Here is a 27,829-nt window from a genome sequence, read left to right on the forward strand (position 1 = left end):
CTCTACCTGTAAAGAATACAAAAGCAAAAACCTACACAACGTAGAATGATTTTTTGAAGGTGTACTATATTTCGGCTGGCCAAACCAGCCTTGTTCAGGTACAATGGAAAATTTTACATCGGTGCGTGTTTTTTTTTAAATCTTCCATTGTACCTGAAGAAGGCTGGTTTGGCCAGCCGAAATATAGTACACCTTCACTGGAAAAGTTGAAAATTTACATGGACATGTCAATTTTAATTTACAGCATGTAAATATTGATTTACATTCTTTGTAAATTACAATTTACATGTTAGGGTTTATGTAAAATAAATTTACAGGAAATTTACAGCTTTTAGTACAGCATGTAAATGTTCTGTAAATAGTGATTTACATTGTTTTTGTCGACAATGATCATTTGAAGAACATGTAAAAACCTGTAAAATATTTTACGCACTTTTACAGTATCTGCCTTTGTAAAAAACATGTAAATTGCTTTGCTAAACCATGTAAGAAACGTGTAAATAATTCAAGCGAATGCTGTAAAAAGTCTGGAAATGTTATGTTTGTAACCCTGTAAAAACCATGTAAATGAAAAAAGGGGGCCTGTAAGAAACATGTAAAAACCATGTAAATGAAAAAAAGGGGCCTGTAAGAAACATGTAAAAACCATGTAAATGAAAAAAGGAGGCCTGTAAGAAACATTTAAAAACCATGTAAATGAAAAAAGGGGGCCCGTAAGAAACATGTAAAAACCATGTAAATGAAAAAAGGGGGCCTGTAAGAAACATGTAAAAACCATGTCAATGAAAAAAGGGGGCCTGTAAGAAACATATAAAAACCATGTCAATGAAAAAAAGGGGGCCTGTAAGAAACATGTAAAAACCATGTAAATGGAAAACCTAGAAGTTGCACGGGTGCAGTGGGGGGCTGTAAATAGCCTGCTACAAACATGTAAATTAAAAAGGGGGACCTTACAAAGGCTGTGAAAACAATCTAAATGAGATAAAGGGGGCTTTTCGAAAAACTGTTAAGACCACGTTAATGTAAAATGGAGACTCTTAGAACAAAAAGATCTAAATTTAAGAGAAGGCCTGCCTAAACCCTGCAAAAACCATGTAACGGAAAAGTGGGCTTATTTAATATAACTCTGGTGTAACGGTTCAACCAACGGAGACCGTTGAAATGATGTAAATTCCAAGTTACCGACAGGTTCGCTATCCTCTTGTAAACGGTTGGTTGGATTTTGCAAAGAAATAAATGAAAAGTTACCCCGGCCAGGTTAAACTTGGGGGGACGGGGGGGGGGGGGGAGAGAGAGGAAGAGTTGTCTCGGGTAACCGAGAACATATAAATGGGACCTTTTAAAGGCGCGTAAAGTTAAAATGTAACACCGCCCTAAAGCTCCGTAAACCTACCGTGAAGCCTCCATTAAGGTGCCTTTTACGTTGAAGCATTTGAACTTCTCTAAAATCCAAGTGTGTGCTATAGTTTGCTTTAAATTGAAGTTGGGTTAGAAGGTATGCACCAAACTAAATCGCTGCATTGATCGACACCGCACTAAGCTGTCTTCTTGTGAACTTTCCGCGCATCCACAACGACAAAATAAAACTAGAATTGTTACTGCACATGCAGGCGTCCCAAGCTTACGTCTCCAGAAAAGAGAAAAATTAATTCTCGGACACGTACGTATTCATTCATGAAGGACCATGAAAGCGTCACGTGTTGTGTGAGCTCAAGACGGAAAGAGCCCCGGTGACCGAGTTTGAACTGACGCGAGTTAGGTTAGGCAGGGAACCATAAGGGACACAGCCGGCCCAACGACCGTTTTCTCTCGAATGCTTTGAAACGCTGTTTTAGGCTATCTGGTGTACTTTCAAAGCTCTGTAGGTTAATTTTAGGTTGCGCAAAAAAAAAATTTATCTGTTCGGTTATTCTAGAGGAGCTTGTGTATCTCGTACTTATTAGGGCTTTTTTGTCCATTTCCCGAAAACGTTAGGACTTATCGCCTTTCCGAAAATGATAGCTGACTTTTTTTCGGTACCCAAAATGACATTTTGTTTTTTTGTTTTGTTTTGTGTTTTTTTTTTTTTTTTTTGGTGATTTCTACCGTTCTGTGCTTTCATTGCCGTCACTGTTATCCCAGTCCCTTTGTAAGAGCATACCAGCCTTGTGAGTGCCCGATCTCCAACAAACAGGAATCAGCGGTCTTCATGTTAGGTACCAGGTCCTCTCGGTTCTCCCGCCATGTTTGGCAGTTCGTTGGAACCTGCATCGAACTCGAGCTCTGTTTTTGGGGCCAAAATCCACTCTACCTTCGCTTCGTCATTGTGCACGGTTTCAAGGCAAAGTTTTCCCTTACCCAGAAGTTGAAGATAGCGATCACAGGCAACAACAACAGGTAAGCAAGTTTTGCATAAATTGAACGAGTATAGTAAAGTAACGTCAAGATACGTATACATTTCGTTTTGCCTTTGGTTGTGAATGTGTCATTATCAAGGAGAAGTTACATTGCTTGTGGAATCGACTTTGTTGATGTTTACCTGCTGTGCATAAAGGGCTTTATTATCTGTTATTATCTGTTCTCGATAACCGAGTATGAGCATGCGACATTTGTTATTGGCTTATTGGCTGATGCATTCTCTTGTAAGGTTATGTTGCCCTCTGATGTGAATGCTAGTAAGCTAAAATGTAATGTGCCATCTTCAGCAGAGAAATTTTTCTTATGCTAGTGTAAGTATTCTGAAATTACTCAAGTATCTACAGTTGTACCTACATGCAAGTTACAATATGCTACACAACTGTACATGGACATTGCACCCACTGGTGCTGATAGTAAGCTAAATGTTGTGAATTTTTCTTTCACAAAAAAAAAACACCACGATACTTTATAAAGAGGTATACATGTACCTCAAACTGTCATGAAAACTACACAGGACTTGAAAAAAAAAAAAGGAAGAGTAACTTGCCCAGGCAGGAAAATCTACTTGTCTTGGACGACACAGTATAGTCAATCGATTATTTCATAACAACCAATAGGAATTAGTCAATGATATCAGAAATCAATAAAAGAATTAGTCATGAGTAATCGATTGTGATCAAATTTTCAATAAGCATTATCGATTTTGCTGATACTAGCTTATCTTTTAAGCAACATTTAATAAGGAAGAAATGAACAAAGGATATAAAGTGAAATATGAAATCATGAATACAATTGCATAAAAACATAACATTGTATCTTGTAAACAGAATATTTTGCTGGCATACATGTATCGGGGACTATGTTTTGGGGGTCTTTGGTAGTGCCTTTGAAATCTACATAAAAAAGTTACAATCAAACATTTTGTTGAGGGACACAATTTTTCTACAGTTTATGTGAACTAACAAAGAGAGGCCAACTTTCAATTGATTCTCTAATGACTGATAAATTTGGTAAAATCAAATTGATAACTTGAAACTTCTCTAGCATGTGAGTATGAATTTCTTTCCATTGATTGATAGCACTGATAACACTTACATTAATTTCAATTTATTGATTTATATCAATTTATGGATCAATTTCAATCGATTGCCTTACCCTGGGATGACCAGACAGCATTTTAGAGACCTGTTACAGCTGTACATTTTACTTGTACGAAATTGTGCTCTTACCAAATACATGCAAGTTTCATGTGTCATGCATCTGTTCATTCATCTGTAGCAGGGCAGGAAAAAAAATTGTAAGTCACTTGCCCACTGGGCCAGTCAATTTCAGTTTTCACTTGCCCCCATTTAAATATTGGTTGCCAGTGTGATGGCTAGTAAGGAAATCAGAGGACAAATGCAAATGAAGTACACTCGGATTCCTAACTAATTCTTGCTTTCAACCTAATAATTAAGTAATCTTTAGGTCTTAAGTTTTGAAATGGAATGACTGGAAATTATCATTTATCAAGCTGGCATTTTTAGTCAGACTCACAAGACTACTGAGGCTACATGGTAATTTCACTTGCCCACCGGGCCACTGAACTTCTATTTTCACTTGCCCAAGAGCAAAATTTACTTGGCTGAGGAAATCAGACCTGGTTTTTTCCTGCCCTGAGTAGATCACAGATAACACCAAAATATGGTAAAAACAAAAAATATTCACATAACCATTACCAGAGTGTGTCACAGAATCTGTGAATTTTTCAGGCGTGTGTTACTGATGTTCTTACCACATTTTGATGTCTTCTGTGATCTATTACTGAACAGATGCGCGACAACGTAGAATCTATCTGCTTCGTAATACATAACAAAGAAACAAAAACAAACATTTATGACATCAGCTGTACCTTTGTCCACCAATAGAGCATAAGTGCGTGTAAGAAACAATCAAATTGTGCCTGCAAATAACTTGACTTATTATTTAAACATTGTTTGATAGGAGTTTGATTTATTGTGCATGAATATTACGATGTAGAAGATAGTGAACATTGAATATTTACTGCCACACATTTTGAGTTTAGTTCTTCTACATCCTCTGACATTCAGTGCCTTCCAATCAGAGATGCAAAGTTTTTGTCACACAGTAGCTACAGATGTAGATGTAAGATCTGTTTGATTGATGAATATTCAGGGCTCAAAATAATGGCCGGTCAACGGGCAATGTCTGGCCAGAATGGTGACTTGACTGGCCAAAAACTTCACTCACCGGTCATGTTGACCAGTCATGTCATGTTGAGATGGTCACATTCATTCTTGAATAAACAATCAAATCCCCAACTGTAAATCTGAGAGTTTTAAATCTCTTTTTTATTATGACCTCTAATGAAAACATACACCAATGCATACATGTATCTATTCGAACTGCTAAAGACCATTCGCTTGCTGTTTGTCATGCGTTCAAGATCAATAGGAATGCCATTCAAGTGACTGGGGTTAAATCCGTTCAGAAAAATATTAAGCCAATTTTTAAATGGTCTAGCAGTGACTGGAACAAACAAACTCTATTTGTGGGTTTAATTTGGCTCACATTACATGTACTTGATTTTTGCATAAATATCCTGACCGGTCAGAAACGAGACGTGACAGAGCTAAAATTACTTTGGCCAGTCAACATGACCGGCTACAGTCCGATTTCAAAGGTCACAGTATAAATTGGAATGATAACAAACAAAATAATAACTCCAATGTAAAATTCACTGATTGATATCATACACAGAATTTGCTGATTCATACTCAGACATAACTTATCTTATTTAACGAAATGTTTTATGTTACTTGTAGGATGAAGTAAAATTGAGAGTGGTCAATACATGCATACTCCTTGGCATTGATGCTTGATCAGGAAAAAATCAGCCACTGAGAAATCTACAGTACTTATGACTCTATAAGGGGTCCAAGGCCCATTTCTTGAAGGCCCTGGAAACTTTTTGGGCCCACAAAGCCATCTTTAATTGATCTGTGTCTAAAAACTAAGAGCTGTATATGCCTGAAACTTCTTGTGTGAAGGAAATCTCTGTTCATATTGAGAATAAGCGATTAAAACAGCTCTGTAAGCATAAGATTTCAGATTTTGGTATGGCTTTCTGGGTGCGAAAACTTTTTGGAACCTTTGAGAAATGGGCCCCTGGTGCATTACAGTCTAACATGGTGACCTTCAACACTTTGATATGCTCTGGCAGCTTTCTGGTTTAAATTCAACCACTTTAAACATTATTTTTTAATGCTTTGAAGTATCACCTACACTGTACCTGTGTTAGTGAATTAGCATCAAATTTAAATATCTCAGATTGCTAGGTTGATACTTATTGTTCAATACAGCAGCTATAAGATTTCATCATAAAAAGAAAAGGCTATGTTTACATACATGTAGTACCAGAACAATAATTTATTAACTTATGATGTGTTATGGGAACTATGGTACTAGATAGGCCTTTCAATTTCAACAGGCCCCTATGAATTTTTTTTTTACAGTACAGTTTTTTTTACCACAAAAAGAAAAAGTAAAATTTTGAATATTGTTTACAGTGAATGTTTTGTCAGGGGTCCAAAATGTTTGTACTGTTTGGATTCCGTACAGTTTTGGAAAAAGAAGGAAACTGTGACTTTGTAAACATCGCCTAAAAGATGTCAGAAGCCTTGTTTTATGTTATGCAATGTAGTATTCCTTTGGCATGAATGTTTTTATGATGAATTTAAAATGTCAACCTCTATCTTGTGGTAAATGGTTTTTCTCCCTATTTTCTGCTATTTCAAAGGAACAATTCACTCTATGAAAAAAGTTGATCAATACTTCACACTTATATTGCAGTAATTTTCATAATAAGATAAAGGTAAAGTCTGCATACGAGCCATGTGGCCCAACAGGCTGGAGCTTATCCTGCTTTCTGTAGCAGGAAGCGACTAGGACTATTTCTGCTCCCCCTAGATGAGACGCCAGTCCATAGCAGGGTTACCCCACCATTAAATTCGCTGCTACCCACTTATACACCTGGGTGGAGAGGGACTGAGAGTAAAGTGTGTTGCTCAACAACACAACAGAACATACCTGCCTAGAGCTTGAACCCGGATCGCTCGATCAGGAGTTGAGCGCACTACATGTAACTACGAGGCCAAGATGCCTCCCCCATTTCTCATTATTAAGGCCAATTTAATCCTACATTAATTACTTAGTAAGAAAAAACAGTTTATTCATTCATTTTATGACAAAGGTATTATCATTGTGTTGCATTTGACTTAGTGGATTTAGTATATATTTAAGACAGGTATCCATTCGCAAACAATTTTAATTTAGTAATACACCTAAATTGCAAAATTTTCACTAGTTGTAGCTGACAACAGTATAGTTCTTAATCATTTTATTATTTATGAATTATATAGGGCTCAATATGACATGGTTTCACACAATCTTGAAAAGGTCTTGAATTTTAGTAGTCTTCTCGAAAAGTGCTTGAATTCGGTTAAAGGAGCTCAGTCATGGTATTTTAAAATATTTTGGCCATGCACAAAATTACATTTAAGTCGTCTTGTTATGGATAGATAGAAAAGAAAACATGTTTTATTTGTTGCAATGTATACATTGTAAACCTTATTCATGGCATATAAAAACTATTTGAATTTTACTGAGTTTGTTCTGATTGCAATAAATTTCTGATTCTGTATAAATTTGCATATTTTCTACTATTATAATTAAGGTCAACAGATTTGATTACAATAAAACAGTACATTCCATGCATTTTTCTTCAAGTTATTATTTGCAAGTCATTTATCGTACAGGATTTCTGCCTCCCTTTTTCGATTTCCATGTTATTTACAGGCTCCCTTTTTTCAATTTACAGGTTATTTACAGGCTCCCTTTTTCAATTTACAGGTTATTTACAGGCCCCCCTTTTCAATTTACATGTTATTTACAGGTTCCCTTTTTTGATTTCCATGTTATTTACAGGCTCCCTTTTTCCATTTACATGCTATTTACAGGCTCCCTTTTTCCATTTCCATGTTATTTACAGGCTCCCTTTTTCGATTTCCATGTTATTTACAGGCTCCCTTTTTCCATTTACATGTTATTTACAGGCTCCCCTTTTCCATTTACATGTTATTTACAGGCTCCCTTTTTCCATTTACATGTTATTTACAGGTTCCCTTTTTCGATTTACATGTTATTTACAGGCTCCCATCTTCGATTTACATGTTATTTACAGGTTCCCTTTTTCCATTTACATGCTATTTACAGGCTCCCTTTTTCCATTTACATGCTATTTACAGGCTCCCTTTTTCGATTTCCATGTTATTTACAGGCTCCCTTTTTCCATTTACATGTTATTTACAGGCTCCCTTTTTCCATTTACATGTTATTTACAGGCTCCCTTTTTCCATTTACATGTTATTTACAGGTTCCCTTTTTCGATTTACATGTTATTTACAGGCTCCCATCTTCGATTTACATGTTATTTACAGGTTCCCTTTTTCCATTTACATGCTATTTACAGGCTCCCTTTTTCCATTTACATGCTATTTACAGGCTCCCTTTTTCGATTTCCATGTTATTTACAGGCTCCCTTTTTCCATTTCCATGTTATTTACAGGCTCCCTTTTTCCATTTACATGTCATTTACAGGCTTCCTTTTTCCATTTACATGTTATTTACAGGCTCCCTTTTTCGATTTACATGTTATTTACAGGCTCCCTTTTTCGATTTACATGTTATTTACAGGCTCCCTTTTTCCATTTACATGTTATTTACAGGCTCCCTTTTTTGATTTACATGTTGTTTATGGGCTCCTTTTTTGATTTCCATGTTATTTACAGACTCCCTTTTTCGATTTACACGTTATTTACAGGCTCCCTTTTTCGATTTACATGTTATTTACAGGCTCCCTTCTTCGATTTACATGTTATTTACAGGCTCCTGTTTTCATTTTCCATGTTATTTACAGCCTTCCTTTTTTTATTTACATGTTGTTTACAGCCTCCCCATTTTTATTTACATGTTTTTTACAGTATTATGGCACCCTCCCTGTATTAAATTTACATGTTATTTACGGGTTTCCAGGTTGAATCACAAGAAATTTACAGGCTATTTACAGTATTTGCAGGAACAGTTTACATGTTATTTACATGATCTTAGCCCTTTGCTTTGAAACATTTACAGTGTTTTGTTCATCATTTACATGTTTCACTTAAAATATTTACATGTTATTTACATGAAACCTCCAAAACATGTAAAAGGGGAAAAATCATGTAAATTATTCTTTACAGTCTTTTTTTGGTTATTTACATGTTAATTACATGTTATTTACATACTCTGTAAATTTTCAACTTTTCCAGTGCTTCAAAAAATCATTCTACGTTGTGTAGGTTTTTGCTTTTGTATTCTTCATTTTATATGTAAAGCCAATTAGATCACTATTGATCCAACGTATACCAGCAGGATCATCGTTCCGGTTGCTTGCTTAAACATTTTACCTGTAAAATATGAAACGAAACCGACAGCAGCAGAAAAAAAAAAAAAAAAGCTGTCTTTACTTCATAAAAGGTTGATGCAGAGTATTTTCCTCATCATTGGAATAAGTGTCTAACAGTTAACTTGAGGTGCTTACCGCAAATCCTTGAACAATCACTCGATCCTTTTAAGTCTTGTAAACAATGTCGAAATTGTATTAATTCAGTTATCAAATTATCAAATTACTTTAATTTTCTTATCTTGTGATGTGAACATAATTTTACTTTGTATCATATGTATATAATCTATCCTTTGAATTAAAATAGTCGGTTTCTTAGCAAAAGAAGCATAATGTTCCCTACCTTTTCTTAGCCTGTAATTCAAATTGCATGCTAGAGGAAGTTAATTTGCTACCGTTTGTTTAAAACCACCCGCAATGCAGGCCAATTTGCGCAAGCAACAGAAATCTGTTCTATTATTTATTTGTTCGGTTTTTCAGCTCGTACTTGTAAGAAGGTTTACTTCCATAATCCGATAGAAACACATAACTCGAAAAAAATCTCGCGAAAGTATCCGAAAAAAGTGTATAAAAAGAAACTAAATAGGAACATCAAATTTTATTATATTCTTATTAACAGTGTAATGAAGAAAATGGCTCTGATCATGATGTTTACCTACCGCTAATTTGAAATAACTCTCTCAGCGGAGGTTGACGCAAGAGGTCTTGACGCAAGGGTAAAAATATTATGGAATTAAATGCCAATCCTGCCAAAGACGAAGACCTACTATCGTTTAAATTGGCCATACATACAATTGTCCCTAAAAGAAATACGTTCATGATGCAGATTTAACAAAGTTTTCGTGTCCGTATAATTAGCAATTTCCTTGGCAATCTATTTTCTGTCTTGTTGCACGAAACTTCTTCTTAAAAAATAATCAGCCCTAATAGTCGACCAAACAGAAGCTAATAATTCGAAGGAACGGTTCCTCCTTTTTCTATGAACTGGGAAAAACGCAAGTTCTAAACCTATTATTTTTTGAACAAAACTTGAAAAGCTAATAGGCACCTCTTTCCTTATCAGAATATTAATATGCTGTCTGCGTAAACAGGTGGCAAGAACAATGTGGCTATTATATTGATGTAACACCAAATCCTCACAAGGACAATTACTAATAAATGTATGATGATTAGTAGTGAGAATTTACGCTTCATCTCGGGGACGGATAGATTAAAAAAAAAAACATGCCGCCCCTCGCACTTTTAAAAGTCGATTTTAATTTACGTTCTTCCCTAATTACCACTAAATTACGACTTCGAGGTGCCCAGTGTCCCAACATCAGTGTCCAATGTGGTATAAAGAAGGAATGCACCAGAAGTTCGAGTAACAAATAGTAAAAAAAAAATGTACCCAGATTATTTACATGGTATTGCAAACTTCTGTGCGACTGTTTTAAATATCTTCCCAAAATTAACTTTTAACAAGCAGGTCATAATTCAAGACCAGTAAGCTATTTTCTCTGACATTTTCGTTCCAAAAAAGAAAAAAAGAAAAACGTCAAATGATCTTGAAGTTTTCGTACGCGGGGTTTCTTCAGTACGTCCACCTTGTTTGCCACCGTAATATCATCTCTTCTGAATGAATGAATGCCAAATAGACGAACGAATGAATATATTGAGACGAGTACGAGCTGCCAATAAATTAGCTGAATTTTACCATTAATTTGAACGTCTCCTAACGACAGATGAGCCACAAGTTTGCTTCCAAACAACCAAATGTTCATGTATGCTTAAATTACTTGCTAAAATTTGCAAGCTGCGTAGCCTTTAAAGTGCCTATGAAGTAAAAAAAATTGCTGCTTACTCGAAAGGCTTCTCAAAGTAAAGAAGAATGGCGTTTTCCTGGCCTTTCCTGTTTAAAAAATAACATCATATAGAGAAACATGAATCTCATTAACATTATATAACTAAACGGAGCTTGAGGCCTGTACTGAGCTTTTCTGCAAGATGTGGCATGCTCGTCAAAACAAAAGCTTTATTATCGCTAAAAGCTTTTTTCCTTCCATTCGACGCAAGTAGAAAAGCATAAAACTGGCACTAGGGTGTTGAAAACTCATCGACGTAAACCCAGCTTTGAGAAGCGTGGTGAAGCTAAAACTTCATAACTCTCTTTCAAATTTGCCCACATGCATTTTTTTTTTAATGTAGTTTTACTCAACCATATGCTGTTCTCCTCAGTAGTTTACTGACATACATTTTCACATATAGCAGTTGGGAGAAACTGCTTGAATATCAGGCAGATGTATGTCACTTTTACCGTAATCATCTTCTTCACTTAAAACATCTTAACGAGAATGCTCATGATTTAATACGTATTTCAATCATGAGCTCTATAAAAAGATACATACAAGTCATAGTTGTTCTTGTAGAAAACAAAGCTGATCGACAATCTGAGGATAAAGGATGGGCCGAACACTCAGTTTTCCACACGTCTAATCTAACTTTATAAATTTTTCATCTTTCAACAGAGAACAAAGGTTCTCTACTGGAACAGCTTCTTTATTTTCCTTACAAATGTTAAACATAAATTGTTCATTAAACGCTTTTTATAATTTCGGGATTAGCAAGCTACATTGTACATGTCATGGACTCACTGGACATCTTCCTTGCATTAAGCGCTTGACAATTCACGAAAGAGAAACCTTCTCTACAGGAAGTGCTGCTTTATTTTCCTTGTATTTGTAAACATTAAGTTCTAAGTAGCCTTTATTTCGATAATTTCGGGATTAGTTTAAGTCGCCATTCTAACCAATTTGTGATAGGGTGGTAAATGTATTTGGTGATATTTCAATTATATTACAGATTTAAGTTCAACAAACGTTTATTTAGCAGACAAGGTTCGCACTTTTCATAAAGCGAAAATAAAATGTCTCTTAGCTTTGGTAGAATAGTCAACTTAATTAACGTACATGATGGTGGGCAAACTAAACACATCTGTTGCGTATTTACCTCAATTCGCCTTAATTTAGGTCACGTTAACTTCAAATACCTCAATTAACATGAGTGTTAATTTCCTTTAGAAAATGGACCTTCTAAGAACTGCACTTTAGTAAGTTTGGTTGCGTGGTTTATTATGTATTTCTAACAGCCTTTGAGCGAATCGTCTTTAAATAGAAACGTAAACTCCTCGAAACACGACGGCGTCAAACTGTGCAAACAAACAACTGGTCGAATGATGAACACTTTTCTATTAACACACGTAAATCTAAAGTGCTTGTACTTTAAAATCTCTATCTTTCTCGTTCTTTGCTTGTTGGAGACTCCAAAGATTTTTGGGAAGAAGGAATTATAGCCTTTTGCATGAGACAAGGGATAATTTTCAATTACTTTAATGGAACAAGTGATGTCTTGGAACTATCAACAGAAACTTGATATCAAGGGGCAAAATTGCATAAATTTAAAATTTTAAGACGTTGGTAGGAAGTGTAAACTCTGATTAGGAAATCTGTCGTCGTTTACTTTATTGATTCTTGAGTAGCTTTCTCTCCCAATAGTCTTTCACATGTCTGGGTATTCAACATGTACACTTTCTCATTGTAGAATGTACAAATTTAAGGGCAAACACGCGGGATGAAAAAGGGATATCATTAACGAAGGTTACCGTCTCAATAAACTATATATGATGTTCAAAAAAAATAACATTCAAACAAATGAAAGTATAACAATAAAATATCTAGATGCAAGACTAAATAGCGGAAATATGAAACTGAATCATCGCTGCGTTCAGTTTAAGAAAGAATGTTATTTCTTAGAAGGAAAACCGAAATTTGAGAAATTTATTTTCTTCATTGATCTGAGGTTTAACTGCAGATAATTTATTCTATCAACGTTTGAGGACAGTGAATTAGCGTAACGACCTTAACCATGCCTTTTATTTCGATAAAAAGCAAAACAAAACAAAACAAAACAACTCAAACTCAATCTTTCACTAGAGTGGTTCTCCTTCAAATATATTCAGTAACCAACCTACACGTAGGTAAATAAATTAACTAAAGAACCGTATTCTATTTACTCATTAAAAATGCACAATCAGAGCAGAAAGTGTATATGTACTTTGTGGAGTGCAGTCTCTTGTCAAGTGAATAAGTAACATGATTGGTTTACGTCTGTTGTCTGAGCACTGTTTTAAATTTAAGCCATATCATGCCGTCTTTCATTAGTCGTTGTTAGCTTTTGCTGGAGCTTAATTCGACAAGACGTCACTGGTGATTACTCAATACTGTATTGACTTGTATCTGAGTCTTATTAAGTGGAGACGTCCGCCGCAAGTTAAGAATGAGTTTCTCTCTGCTTTTCGTTCTCGTGTCATGGATTTCAGTAATCCCTTGTTCAACTCGGGCGCAGGGTGAGTTTAAAAAAATTTCCTCTTTACCTGCTTTGTATTTTATAGATGCTATCTTAATTTCTAAGTCAGCGTTGCCCAGTTTGGTTAAAGATGGCTGTTAAAGGATTCTTGATAATTTGGGAAACGAATCTTTATTCGGAAATTATACTTAGACTAATATGTTCGAATAAGCATCACATTGTTTCCATTCTGTCTCACGCTGAGTCAGTGCCGTATCTCTCTGTACTGCATTTATCCTGGCAAGCGCGGACGTATGACGAGAATAAAGGAAATCAAGCGAAGCATAAACTGATATTGTCACAATAGTCTTCCAATTTTTGAAAATTAAGTGATATGTAAGCAAGCCTATCTACTTCTCTTCGTGATCGAGGGTTAGTCTGTAGTCCACTGGTTGAATCGGGAACCAAGACATTCGCTTATAATTATGATCTCTGATTAGCCGTAGATTTGGAAGCGATGTGATAGAATGCTACACCCGTTTGTCTTCATAACCAGGTCATTCAAAAAAGTGCCGCATTGTCATGTAAAACGAGGAAGTGAGACAAATCTTAAACTAGCTTTACCTCTAATACATAAAAAGGCAAATGACAACAGTTTGAAGAAACCATGCTTCCTTGATTAAAGGTTAAGCTGAGCATTTTCCTCTTCATTGGAAAGTGTGTCTAACAGTTAACTAGAGGTGCTTACTGTAAATCCTTGGACAGTCACTCGATCTTTTTAAGTCTAATAAACAATATCTCGTATGAGATACGTGCGTCATTTGAATACCATATCATGTATAAGATACGTGCATCAGCCATGTTTACCAAATTCAAATTACTTCAATTTTCTTATCTTGTGTTTTAAACCTGATTTTACTTTGTGATACATGTATGTACGGCTCATGCTTTTTATTAAAACAGTCCGTTTCCTAGCGCGACTAGAATAATCAATTCTGCAATTTTTTGGCCTGTAGATCGAAACTCACAAAGATTTCAGAGGAAGTTGCTGCTGTTTCTCAAAAATCACCCAAAAGCCAGGCAAATGTTTGAGCAGACAAGAGAACTCTGATCTGATATTTATTTGTTCGGTTTGGTGTTCGTTCATGTACAAGCCTTCCTTGTGAAATGCGATACAAACACAGAACCTGAGAAAGCGCTGTTGACATTGTGATGGCACGAGTAAAGATAATAAATATTGTGATTTTTCTTCATTTTCTTGCATTTTTTCCCGAGGAAAAGGAATTTAAAACATAGTATAAATTAACTTGAATTCAAGATCGTGCAGTGGGTAATAGTCAGGTGCTTGAATATGTATGATAAAAAGAGGAAATTTAAGGAGTGTTAAAGCGCGCAATTCAAGGAATGTTAAAGCGCGCAATTCAAGGAGTGTTAAAGCGCGCAATTTAATGAGTGTTAAAGTCTGGGATTTAAGGAGCCTTAAAATGCGCAATTTAAGGATTGTTAAAGTGCACAATTTTAAGAGTCTTAAAGTGCGTAATTTAAGGAGTGTTTAGTTGCACAAATTAAGGAGCCTTAAATTGCGAAATTTTTAGAGCCTCAATGTGCGTAATTTAAGGAGCCTTAAAGTGCACAATTTAAGGAGTCTTAAAGTGCGCTATTAAAGGAGTCTTAAAGTGCGCAATTTAAGAAGTCTTAAAGTGCGCAATTTAAGAAGTCTTAAAGTGCGCTATTTAAACAGTCTTAAAGTGCCCAATTGAAGGGGTCTTTAAGTGCGCTATTTAAGTTGTGTTAAAGTGTGCAATTTTAGGAGTCTTAAAGCGCGTAATTTAAGAAGTGTTTAATTGCGCAAATCACTGGAAAAGTTGAAAATTTACAGAGTATGTAAATAACATGTAATTAACATGTAAATAACCAAAAAAAGACTGTAAAGAATAATTTACATGATTTTTCCCCTTTTACATGTTTTGGAGGTTTCATGTAAATAACATGTAAATATTTTAAGTGAAACATGTAAATGATGAAGAAAACACTGTAAATGTTTCAAAGCAAAGGGCTATGATCATGTAAATAACATGTAAACTGTTCCTGCAAATACTGTAAATAGCCTGTAAATTTCTTGTGATTCAACCTGGAAACCCGTAAATAACATGTAAATTTAATACAGGGAGGGTGCCATAATACTGTAAAAAACATGTAAATAAAAAAGGGGCGGCTGTAAATAACATGTAAATAAAAAAAGGGAGGCTGTAAATAACATGGAAAATGAAAACAGGAGCCTGTAAATAACATGTAAATCGAAGAAGGGAGCCTGTAAATAACATGTAAATCGGAAAAGGGAGCCTGTAAATAACGTGTCAATCGAAAAAGGGAGTCTGTAAATAACATGGAAATCAAAAAAGGAGCCCATAAAGAACATGTAAATCGAAAAAGGGAGCCTGCCAATAACATGTAAATCAAAAAAGGGAGCCTGTAAATAACATGTAAATGGAAAAAGGAGCCTGTAAATAACATGTAAATCGAAGATGGGAGCCTGTAAATAACATGTAAATCGAAAAAGGGAGCCTGTAAATAACATGTAAATGGAAAAAGGGAGCCTGTAAATAACATGGAAATCGAAAAAGGGAGCCTGTAAATAGCATGTAAATGGAAAAAGGGAGCCTGTAAATAACATGGAAATCGAAAAAGGGAACCTGTAAATAACCTGTAAATTGAGAAATGGAGCCTGCAAATGACCTGTAAATTGAAAAAGGGAGCCTGTAAATAACCTTTAAATTGAAAAAAGGGAGCCTGTAAATAACATGGAAATCAAAAAAGGGAGGCAGAAACCCTATACGATAAATGACTTGTAAATAATAACTTGAAGAAAAATGCATGGAATGTACTGTTGTACTGTTGACCTTAATTATAATAGTAGAAAATATGCAAATTTATACAGAATCAGAAATTTATTGCAATCAGAACAAACTCAGTAAAATTCAAATAGTTTTTATATGCCATGAATAAGGTTTACAATGTATACATTGCAACAAATAAAACATGTTTTCTTTTCTATCTATCCATAACAAGACGACTTAAACGTAATTTTGTGCATGGCCAAAATATTTTAAAATACCATGACTGAGCTCCTTTAACCGAATTCAAGCACTTTTCGAGAAGACTACTAAAATTCAAGACCTTTTCAAGATTGTGCGAAACCATGTCATATTGAGCCCTATTTAATTCATAAATAATAAAACGATTAAGAACTATACTGTTGTCAGCTACAACTAGTGAAAATTTTGCAATTTAGGTGTATTACTAAAATAAAATTGTTTGCGAATGGATACCTGTCTTAAATATATACTAAATCCACAAAGTCAAATGCAACATAATGATAATACCTTTGTCATAAAATGAATGAATAAACTGTTTTTTCTTACTAAGTAATTAATGTAGGATTAAATTGGCCTTAATAATGAGAAATGGGGGAGGCATGATGGCCTCGTAGTTACATGTACACTGTAGTACGCTCAACTCCTGATCGAGTGATCCGGGTTCAAGCTCTAGGCAGGTATGTTCTGTTGTGTTGTTGAGCAACACACTTTACTCTCAGTGCCTCTCCACCCAGGTGTATAAGTGGGTAGCAGCGAATTTAATGGTGGGGTAACCCTGCAATGGACTGGCATCTCATCCAGGGGGAGCAGAAATAGTCCTAGTCGCTTCCTGCTACAGAAAGCAGGATAAGCTCCAGCCTGTTGGGCCACGTGGCTTGTATGCAGACTTTACCTTTACCTTACTATGAAAATTACTGCAATGTAAGTGTGAAGTATTGATCAACTTTTTTCATAGAGTGAATTGTTCCTTTGAAATAACAGAAAATAGGGAGAAAAAACATTTACCACAAGATAGAGGTTGACATTTTAAATTCATCATAAAAACATTCATGCCAAAGGAATACCACATTGCATAACATAAAACAAGGCTTCTGACATCTTTTAGGCTATGTTTACAAAGTCACAGTTTCCTTCTTTTTCCAAAACTGTACGGAATCCAAACAGTACAAACATTTTGGACCCCTGACAAAACATTCACTGTAAACAATATTCAAAATTTTACTTTTTCTTTTTGTGATAAAAAAACTGTACTGTAAAAAAAAAAATCATAGGGGCCTGTTGAAATTGAAAGGCCCATCTAGTACCATAGTACCCATAACACATCATAAGTTAATAAATTATTGTTCTGGTACTACATGTATGTAAACATAGCCTTTTCTTTTTATGATGAAATCTTATAGCTGCTGTATTGAACAATAAGTATCAACCTAGCAATCTGAGATATTTAAATTTGATGCTAATTCACTAACACAGGTACAGTGTAGGTGACACTTCAAAGCATTAAAAAATAATGTTTAAAGTGGTTGAATTTAAACCAGAAAGCTGCCAGAGCATATCAAAGTGTTGAAGGTCACCATGTTAGACTGTAATGCACCAGGGGCCCATTTCTCAAAGGTTCCAAAAAGTTTTCGCACCCAGAAAGCCATACCAAAATCTGAAATCTTATGCTTACAGAGCTGTTTTAATCGCTTATTCTCAATATGAACAGAGGTTTCCTTCACACAAGAAGTTTCAGGCATATAGAGCTCTTAGTTTTTAGACACAGCTCAATTAAAGATGGCTTTGTGGGCCCAAAAAGTTTCCAGGGCCTTCAAGAAATGGGTCTTGGACCCCTTATAGAGTCATAAGTACTGTAGACTTCTCAGTGGCTGATTTTTTCCTGATCAAGCATCAATGCCAAGGAGAATGCATGTATTGACCACTCTCAATTTTACTTCATCCTACAAGTAACATAAAACATTTCGTTAAATAAGATAAGTTATGTCTTAGTATGAATCAGCAAATTCTGTGTATGATATCAATCAGTGAATTTTACATTGGAGTCATTATTTTGTTTGTTATCATTCCAGTTTATACTGTGACCTTTGAAATCGGACTGTAGCCGGTCATGTTGACTGGCCAAAGTAATTTTAGCTCTGTCACGTCTCATTTCTGACCAGTCAGGATATTTATGCAAAAATCAAGTACATGTAATGTGAGCCAAATTAAACCCACAAATAGAGTTTGTTTGTTCCAGTCACTGCTAGACCATTTAAAAATTGGCTTAATATTTTTCTGAACAGATTCAACCCCAGTCACTCAAATGGCATTCCTATTGATCTTGAACGCATGACAAACAGCAAGCGAATGGTCTTTAGCCGTTCGAACAGATACATGTATGCATTGGTGTATGTTTTCATTAGAGGTCATAATAAAAAAGAGATTTAAAACTCTCAGATTTACAGTTGGGGATTTGATTGTTTATTCAAGAATGAACAACGTGACTGTCTCAACATGACATGACTGGTCAACATGACCGGCGAGTGAAGTTTTTGGCCAGTCAAGTCACCATTCCGGCCAGACATTGCCCGTTGACCGGCCATTATTTTGAGCCCTGAATATTCATCAATCAAACAGATCTTACATCTACATCTGTAGCTACTGTGTGACAAAAACTTTGCATCTCTGATTGGAAGGCACTGAATGTCAGAGGATGTAGAAGAACTAAACTCAAAATGTGTCGCAGTAAATATTCAATGTTCACTATCTTCTACATCGTAATATTCATGTACAATAAATCAAACTCCTATCAAACAATGTTTAAATAATAAGTCAAGTTATTTGCAGGCACAATTTGATTGTTTCTTACACGCACTTATGCTCTATTGGTGGACAAAGGTACAGCTGATGTCATAAATGTTTGTTTTTGTTTCTTTGTTATGTATTACGAAGCAGATAGATTCTACGTTGTCGCGCATCTGTTCAGTAAATAGATCACAGAAGACATCAAAACGTGGTAAGAACATCAGTAACACACGCCTGAAAAATTTACAGATTCTGTGACACACTCTGGTAATGGGTTATGTGAATATTTTTTGTTTTTACCACATTTTGGTGTTATCTGTGATCTACTTAGGGCAGGAAAAAACCAGGTCTGATTTCCTCAGCCAAGTAAATTTTGCTCTTGGGCAAGTGAAAATAGAAGTTCAGTGGCCCGGTGGGCAAGTGAAATTACCATGTAGCCTCAGTAGTCTTGTGAGTCTGACTAAAAATGCCAGCTTGATAAATGATAATTTCCAGTCATTCCATTTCAAAACTTAAGACCTAAAGATTAGTTAATTATTAGGTTGAAAGCAAGAATTAGTTAGGAATCCGAGCGTACTTCATTCGTACTTCATACTGGCCATCACACTGGCAACCAATATTTAAATGGGGGCAAGTGAAAACTGAAATTGACTGGCCCAGTGGGCAAGTGACTTACAATTTTTTTTCCTGCCCTGCTACAGATGAATGAACAGATGCATGACACATGAAACCTGCATGTATTTGGTAAGAGCCCAATTTCGTACAAGTAAAATGTACAGCTGTAACAGGTCTCTAAAATGCTGTCTGGTCATCCCAGGGTAAGGCAATCGATTGAAATTGATCCATAAATTGATATAAATCAATAAATCGAAATTAATGTAAATGTTATCAGTGCTATCAATCAATTGAAAGAAATTCATACTCACATGCTAGAGAAGTTTCAAGTTATCGATTTGATTTTACCAAATTTATCAGTCATTAGAGAATTAATTGAAAGTTGGCCTCTCTTTGTTAGTTCACATAAACTGTAGAAAAATTGTGTCCCTCAACACAATGTTTGATTGTAACTTTTTTATGTAGATTTCAATGGCACTACCAAAGACCCCCAAAATATAGTCCCTGATACATGTATGCCAGCAAAATATTCTGTTTACAAGATACAATGTTATGTTTTTATGCAATTGTATTCATGATTTCATATTTCACTTTATATCTTTTGTTCATTTCTTCCTTATTAAATGTTGCTTAAAAGATAAGCTAGTATCAGCAAAATTGATAATGCTTATTGAAAATTTGATCACAATCGATTACTCATGACGAATTCTTTTATTGATTTCTGATATCATTGACTAATTCCTATTGATTGTTATGAAATAATCGATTGACTATACTGTGTCGTCCAAGACAAGTAGATTTTCCTGCCTGGGCAAGTTACTCTTCCTTTTTTTTTTTCAAGTCCTGTGTAGTTTTCATGACAGTTTGAGGTACATGTATACCTCTTTATAAAGTATCGTGGTGTTTTTTTTGTGAAAGAAAATTTCAACTCCTTTAGCTTACTATCAGCACCAGTGGGTGCAATGTCCATGTACAGTTGTGTAGCATATTGTAACTTGCATGTAGGTACAACTGTAGATACTTGAGTAACTTCAGAATACTTACACTAGCATAAGAGAAATTTCTCTGCTGAAGATGGCACATTACATTTTAGCTTACTAGCATTCACATCAGAGGGCAACATAACCTTACAAGAGAATGCATCAGCCAATAAGCCAATAACAAATGTCGCATGCTCATACTCGGTTATCGAGAACAGATAATAACAGATAATAAAGCCCTTTATGCACAGCAGGTAAACATCAACAAAGTCGATTCCACAAGCAATGTAACTTCTCCTTGATAATGACACATTCACAACCAAAGGCAAAACGAAATGTATACGTATCTTGACGTTACTTTACTATACTCGTTCAATTTATGCAAAACTTGCTTACCTGTTGTTGTTGCCTGTGATCGCTATCTTCAGCTTCTGGGTAAGGGAAAACTTTGCCTTGAAACCATGCACGATGACGAAGCGAAGGTAGAGTGGATTTTGGCCCCTAAAACAGAGCTCGAGTTCGATGCGGGTTCCAACGAACTGCCAAACATGGCGGGAGAACCGAGAGGACCTAGTACCTAACATGAAGACCGCTGATTCCTGTTTGTTGGAGATCGGGCACTCACAAGGCTGGTATGCTCTTACAAAGGGACTGGGATAACAGTGACGGCAATGAAATCACAGAACGGTAGAAATCACCAAAAAAAAAAAAAACAAACAAAACACAAAACAAAACAAAAAAACAAAATGTCATTTTGGGTACCGAAAAAAAGTCAGCTATCATTTTCGGAAAGGCGATAAGTCCTAACGTTTTCGGGAATGGACAAAAAAGCCCTAATAAGTACGAGATACTCAAGCTCCTCTAGAATAACCGAACAGATAAATTTTTTTTTTGCGCAACCTAAAATTAACCTACAGAGCTCTGAAAGTACACCAGATAGCCTAAAACAGCGTTTCAAGGCATTCGAGAGAAAACGGTCGTTGGGCCGGCTGTGTCCCTTATGGTTCCCTGCCTAACCTAACTCGCGTCAGTTCAAACTCGGTCACAGGGGCTCTTTCCGTCTTGAGCTCACACAACACGTGACGCTTTCATGGTCCTTCATGAATAAATACGTACGTGTCCGAGAATTAATTTTTCTCTTTTCTAGAGACGTAAGCTTGGGACGCCTGCATGTGCAGTAACAATTCTAGTTTTATTTTGTCGTTGTGGATGCGCGGAAAGTTCACAAGAAGACAGCTTAGTGCGGTGTCGATCAATGCAGCGATTTAGTTTGGTGCATACCTTCTAACCCAACTTCAATTTAAAGCAAACTATAGCACACACTTGGATTTTAGAGAAGTTCAAATGCTTCAACGTAAAAGGCACCTTAATGGAGGCTTCACGGTAGGTTTACGGAGCTTTAGGGCGGTGTTACATTTTAACTTTACGCGCCTTTAAAAGGTCCCATTTACATGTTCTCGGTTACCCGAGACAACTCTTCCTCTCTCTGCGACTTCTAGGTTTTCCATTTACATGGTTTTTGCATGTTTCTTACAGGCCCCCTTTTTTTCATTGACATGGTTTTTATATGTTTCTTACAGGCCCCCTTTTTTCATTGACATGGTTTTTACATGTTTCTTACAGGCCCCCTTTTTTTCATTGACATGGTTTTTACATGTTTCTTACAGGCCCCCTTTTTTCATTGACATGGTTTTTACATGTTTCTTACAGGCCCCCTTTTTTTCATTGACATGGTTTTTACATGTTTCTTACAGGCCCCCTTTTTTCATTGACATGGTTTTTACATGTTTCTTACAGGCCCCCTTTTTTCATTGACATGGTTTTTACATATTTCTTACAGGCCCCTTTTTTTCATTGACATGGTTTTTACATGTTTCTTACAGGCCCCCTTTTTTCATTGACATGGTTTTTACAGGGTTACAAACATAACATTTCCAGACTTTTTACAGCATTCGCTTGAATTATTTACACGTTTCTTACATGGTTTAGCAAAGCAATTTACATGTTTTTTACAAAGGCAGATACTGTAAAAGTGCGTAAAACATTTTACAGGTTTTTACATGTTCTTCAAATGATCATTGTCGACAAAAACAATGTAAATCACTATTTACAGAACATTTACATGCTGTACTAAAAGCTGTAAATTTCCTGTAAATTTATTTTACAAAACCCTAACATGTAAATTGTAATTTACAAAGAATGTAAATCAATATTTACATGCTGTAAATTAAAATTGACATGTCCATGTAAATTTTCAACTTTTCCAGTGAATTAAGGAGTCTTAGATTGCGCAATTTTAGGAGTCTTAAATTGCGCAATTTTAGGAGTCTTAAATTGCGCAATTTCAGGAGTCTTAATGTGCGTAACATAAGAAGCCTTAAACTGCACAACTTAAGGAGTCTTAAATCGTGCTATTTAAGGAGTCTTAGAGTGCGCTGTTTAAGTAGTCTTTAAGTGCGTAATTTAAGAAGTCTTAAAGTGCGCTATTTATAAACAGTCTTAAAGTGCGCAATTCAAGGAGTCTTAAAGTGTACTATTTGAGGAGTCTTAAAGAGCGCAAGTTAAGGAGTCCTAAAGTGCACAATTTAAGGAGTGTTAAAGAACGCAATTGAAGGAGTCTGAAAGTACGTAAGTTAAGGAGTGTTAAAGTGCGCAACTGAAAGAGTCTTAAAGTGTTTAATTTAAGGAGTGATAAGCGCCCAAGGAAACTTGAAACTAGATATATTACGTAAAGCATTTTTTGGTGATTTTACGAAAGCTTTAATAAAGAAGACTTGGCCCAGATACTGATAATGTTCCAAATTGTTTCTGTGGTTCAGGACCAATTTACAGAAACACTCGTGAAAGTATCAGAAAAATGCATAAAAAAAAACTGCATAGGAATATAGAATTTTATCCTATTTTTCACCCACAGTGTAACGACTAAAATTGTCGTGATTCTCATCATTACCCTCCGCTAATTTAAAATAACAATACTGTTAGCAGAGGTTGTTTAAGCTCAAATTCTAAAGAAAAGTTTGCCGGGGTCTAGACCCAATAGTAAAAGTGTTATCGAATTAAATGCGAATTATTTTGTAAAAATTTGCCAAAGATTAAAATCGATGATGATGTAAATCCGACATAGACGTCGTGTCTCGTACTAATTAGCCATTTCCAAATTTAAGGCAATCTAATTTCTCTCTTGCAACACGGAAATTTTTTCGAAGACTTGATCTGACTTATCAGTCAACAAAAGCTAATATTTGGAGGGGACGGTTCCTTCTTCTGCCGTTGAGTGAAATTTCGGGTTCCACAACTACTAATTTTTTTTTAAACTAAACTTGAAAAGCTTGATCAGCACTCTCTATTGTCAGAATATTAACAGGCTGTCTAAATAGACAGTTGGGAAAAAACAAAAAACAAAAAAAACATGGGTATTATGTTGAAATACCTCCAAATTCTCACAAAGACAGTAACTGAGAAATGTGTGATGCTTAGATAGGAGAATTTACGCTTGATATCGACAATGAGAAGATAAAAAAAGAAGCCGTCACTTACACTACGTTGTTCTCTAATTATTACTAAATTACGACTTCGAGGTGTCCAGTCTTCTAAATATTTGTAGTTTGCTATTTCATTTAAACACCAAGTAAGTGATTTAAGCATCAGGGTGGAATGTTTAAGAAAGAATTCACCTGAGGTACGAGTAGCATGTAAACAAACACTTTGTACTGAGATTGTCTACATCGTGTTGGGAACTTCTGTTTGACTGTTTTAAAATTCTTCTGAAAAATTAATTATTTCTAACACACTACATATGGAAAAAACACTTGAAAGTACTGGTGAAATGAAACTAATGATATAATTTTACCTGCGTTTGCATTATTTCTTTGAACTGTGAAATTTATTTTATCTAGTTCCCATAAATAAGATGTTATCAGTATTATTCAAGGTACCTAGTTGATATATCTTTAGCTTTAAGAAAATGTAAAAGGGACTGAAAAGGACCTAAAATTAATCTGGTCCACTAAAAACTGAAATTTCTCGATTTACTATCGCATTTCCTCGTAAATTCTTCATAAAAAAGCGATGACACTGAAAGGTGAACTCGGAAATAAATCATGCAGTTATCATGGATCCTCACAAGACTTAGCAAGCAGATGGAGGACGTGAGCTGTACTTTCCAGCCTACTATTTCTATGCTGAGAAACGTTTAGTGAACCACTCGATAAAAACCATGATTGTCAAGGACTTGGACGAGTGTGAATACCGTTGCTACCTGGATGCAAACTGTGTCAGTCTTAATATTAAGAACAAAGATCCTAACGGAACACATGAGTGTGAGCTGAATAACTCCACTCACTTGGAGCACGACGGGCATCTGATGGACAACCATCTTTACTACTATCGTGGCGCCGAAGTAAGCAACTATGAAATTTTAAACTTTGCGCCCTCGATACTTTGTTAGACTGTATATTACCACCGGAAGCCCTCACTCACAAACGTTTCGGACTTGAACAAGTAATGAGAGCAAGCGGGCCTAAAGCCAGATACAAGAAGCGGGAGCTCAGAAGAGAACACAAGTCATCCTTGCCGGGAGGAAGGGGTTCGGAAGGGGGGGGGGGGGGGGGGAGCGGGGAGGAGGGGTGGGGGCGGGGCAAAGGCAAAAGTCAATTGTTTAAACAAAGAAAATGAAAAAGAGAATACAATGGTAGGATAATGCTGACCTGTACATATCCAACCAGTATATAAATATGTAACGAATAATCCCATGGCTCATGACACAGTTTGGCCAGCTGATTGCAACCTTTTGCTTTGATTATTGCAGTCTGTTGGTAAACAGAAATTTATAAGGTGACTTATTTTGTTTCAAACACGAGTAGCATCGTTCCAGTATAAACACCGTCAGCCTTCTGAGCAAAGTCTCTCGAGCTAGCTGCCAATCCACTTTAGAGTATTGCGATCGATATAACATACTGTGCTGCAACAAAATACTCTTTAGGCTAAAGAGTCGTTGTCGTTAAAGGTTTCATGTAAATTTTGGTAGGCATTTTTAGGCGATGCACCCAAAATATCCCAGTATTTTATCCCAAATTACTTAGATCACACTCGCTTTTTGTGTAATAATACCTCCTTTTCTTCCACCTTTTGTCGGGTAACAGAATTTCAGTTTAAAAAGTAAAGAAGAACTGTATCGTGTCATTCGAAGATACCTCATTCCCACTTGACCTCGCCGGCTCTTAATTTCGCGAGGTTTTATTTCGCGACTTGAGGATACGGTCTTAAGAAAAAAACATTAAATTTTGCAAAAGTACGTCGACAAAGGTCAAATAACAGTTGATGAGACAATTGCTTGACTTCGTAAATTTATTACCATAATTAATTTCGCGAGCGTTTTTTGCGAGTCTTAAAATTCGGGAAAAATCACGAAAATTAATGCTCGAGAAAAAACTGACAGCGCGAAAAAATATCGGAACTTTAACTCAGACTATGTAAGAAATAATCCTTGGCTAATTTTAAATGATATTTAGTCACGGGTTCGTTGGTAATTGTTGATTATTTTTCCGTAAAAATGTTCAGTCCTTATATGGTCTAGTTTTCAAACAATTAGCTCTCTTCCTCCGATTCACCGTTATCTTCAGCTTGTAAATTCGCCAAAACCCCTTAAGTACAGTCATCAAATTAAATTTTCTACTTGCAGACTACTTCTAGGGAAACGGGGTCCTCGGATAAGGAACTGGGAGATTAAAGCAATGGGAAAGCCGTGAAATTAAATCTGCTTGTGAATTTTTTTCCTGCAATCGCGAAATGCAGCTCCAAAATTTTCGCGAAAATTAGTAAGAATAAGCTAACTATTTTTGGTTACTTTGATTTAGAATCATTGTGGAAAGAACCAGGAGAAGTGCCAAAACAACGCAACTTGTCTGTCCGGTTTTACAAGTAAGAAATATCGATGTGTGTGCAGTCCTGGTTTTAAAGGCGAAAACTGCAAGCAAAGTAAGTATAAAAGATGTCTCAAATATTATGACTAGCTGCAGTACTCTTAACATCGTGCAGTTAGCTGTCAATTAACACGAGCATAGCTAAACATCGAGCATTAGGCAGCAGAGGTTCCAAAACAGATATCTCCTACACTTTCGTCGTTAAAACATTGCAAACGGTGCACAATAAGCTAGTGGCATCCAAGGTGGATCTACCTTCTTGTCCAATTTAAATAAAGTTATTTTAAAATGTTTTGAAACTTGCAAATAACAGCATGAAACAGAAGAGAAAAAGAAACTAAACAGCATGGGTTAAAATGCCCAACACGGTCGTCAAACCAACAGTTAAACACCTTTTAACATTGCAACCAAAACAACACTGAGGAGCGTGATGGATCCATAGCCTTCCACCCTACCTACATGTATTCTCTACGAGTCTTAACACCGACATCTTTCCTTAAGTAGTTGGACGGTACCTGAAGGTGAGATGGACTTTACTTTACATTTCGTGTTCGAACATGTTAACTATTCCGTTCAATTCTATAGACATTGACGACTGTGCAAGTAATCCTTGTAAAAACGGTGGAACCTGCATCGACGGCATTAACGGATACACCTGCAACTGTAAAGATGGGTTTATCGGGGAAAACTGTCAAACAGGTGAGCGTATTAGCAATGTGTTTAAAAAGGTTTTGGCAGGAAGAGCTTCCAAGGTTTAGGTAAATATCTATTCAAAATTTCGAAAAGAACTTGTAGAGCGGGTCGCATTCATCCCTTCAGCCCAACCCGCCCCAATCTCCCTGCATGTATGTCCTATATTCTTTTAAAGATTTAAAAACCTGTGACCTCTTTCCTCGGGTTGGATGTTGAAGGTGGCCTGAAGCAAGGAGACAGACATATGAGACACGGGTGAGCTGAGGTATTTAGGGTTTTTATGGTTAAAATAATGTCTGAATTCTTAATGAGAGTCATCTCGAGGAAGCCAAGCAGGGAGGCGCAGTAAAGAAAAGATGAATCGAAAGAAGATGAAAGAAGTAGAATTTCGGCTATCAACTTTTGAAACTTTCTGAGTTTTAAAGAAACGAATTATCGTCCACCACAAATTCACGAGTTCCTTTGAGTCTAGGATTCATGTGAAACTTTTTTGGCCCACTTATCTACTTTGACACTCTCGAATATCTCAGTTTATCAGCCATCAAATATTTTCGCTCGCACACGATTAGTCTAAAAGTAAATTTATCACGTTACTGAATATTCCCTAGCAAAAAGCGGAGACTATCCGAGTGAAATTCCCTAATTTTATAAATTACTAGTGTTGCGAAAAATATTTGAAGGATAATAAACACAATAACCTCCATTTGGGGCGAAAATATGCTCGCATTTTTGTCCTTG

The 27,829-nt window shown here is 36.0% G+C and overlaps 1 protein-coding gene and 2 long non-coding RNA genes across 3 annotated transcripts in view; 2 read left to right on the top strand and 1 right to left on the bottom strand.

Moving 5' to 3' along the window:
* The first annotated feature begins 1,271 nt into the window (after positions 1 to 1,271).
* LOC149104562 (uncharacterized) lies at positions 1,272 to 7,173 on the top strand. Its single transcript, XR_016201290.1, has 2 exons — positions 1,272 to 2,376; positions 5,223 to 7,173. It is a non-coding gene; the product is annotated as an uncharacterized LOC149104562 (long non-coding RNA).
* Positions 7,174 to 16,190: 9,017 nt separating this feature from the next.
* On the bottom strand, positions 16,191 to 21,989 carry LOC149104563 (uncharacterized). The gene is made up of 2 exons (XR_016201260.1): positions 20,542 to 21,989; positions 16,191 to 18,038 (listed from the first exon to the last, which is right to left on the bottom strand). It is a non-coding gene; the product is annotated as an uncharacterized LOC149104563 (long non-coding RNA).
* Positions 21,990 to 24,693: 2,704 nt separating this feature from the next.
* LOC149104564 (uncharacterized) overlaps positions 24,694 to 27,829 on the top strand; it is a 38,892-nt gene continuing 35,756 nt past the window's right edge. The window contains exons 1-3 of the mRNA XM_089272240.1: positions 24,694 to 24,876; positions 26,333 to 26,453; positions 26,984 to 27,097. Coding sequence (XP_089128366.1) covers positions 24,694 to 24,876; positions 26,333 to 26,453; positions 26,984 to 27,097 — 418 coding nt within the window. The remainder of the gene's footprint in view (positions 24,877 to 26,332; positions 26,454 to 26,983; positions 27,098 to 27,829) is intronic.

Source organism: Orbicella faveolata, unplaced genomic scaffold, assembly GCF_042242905.1.
Source record: "Orbicella faveolata isolate gen_17 unplaced genomic scaffold, um_ofav_v1 contig_34, whole genome shotgun sequence".
In the NCBI taxonomy this organism is placed as follows: Eukaryota; Metazoa; Cnidaria; class Anthozoa; order Scleractinia; family Merulinidae; genus Orbicella; species Orbicella faveolata.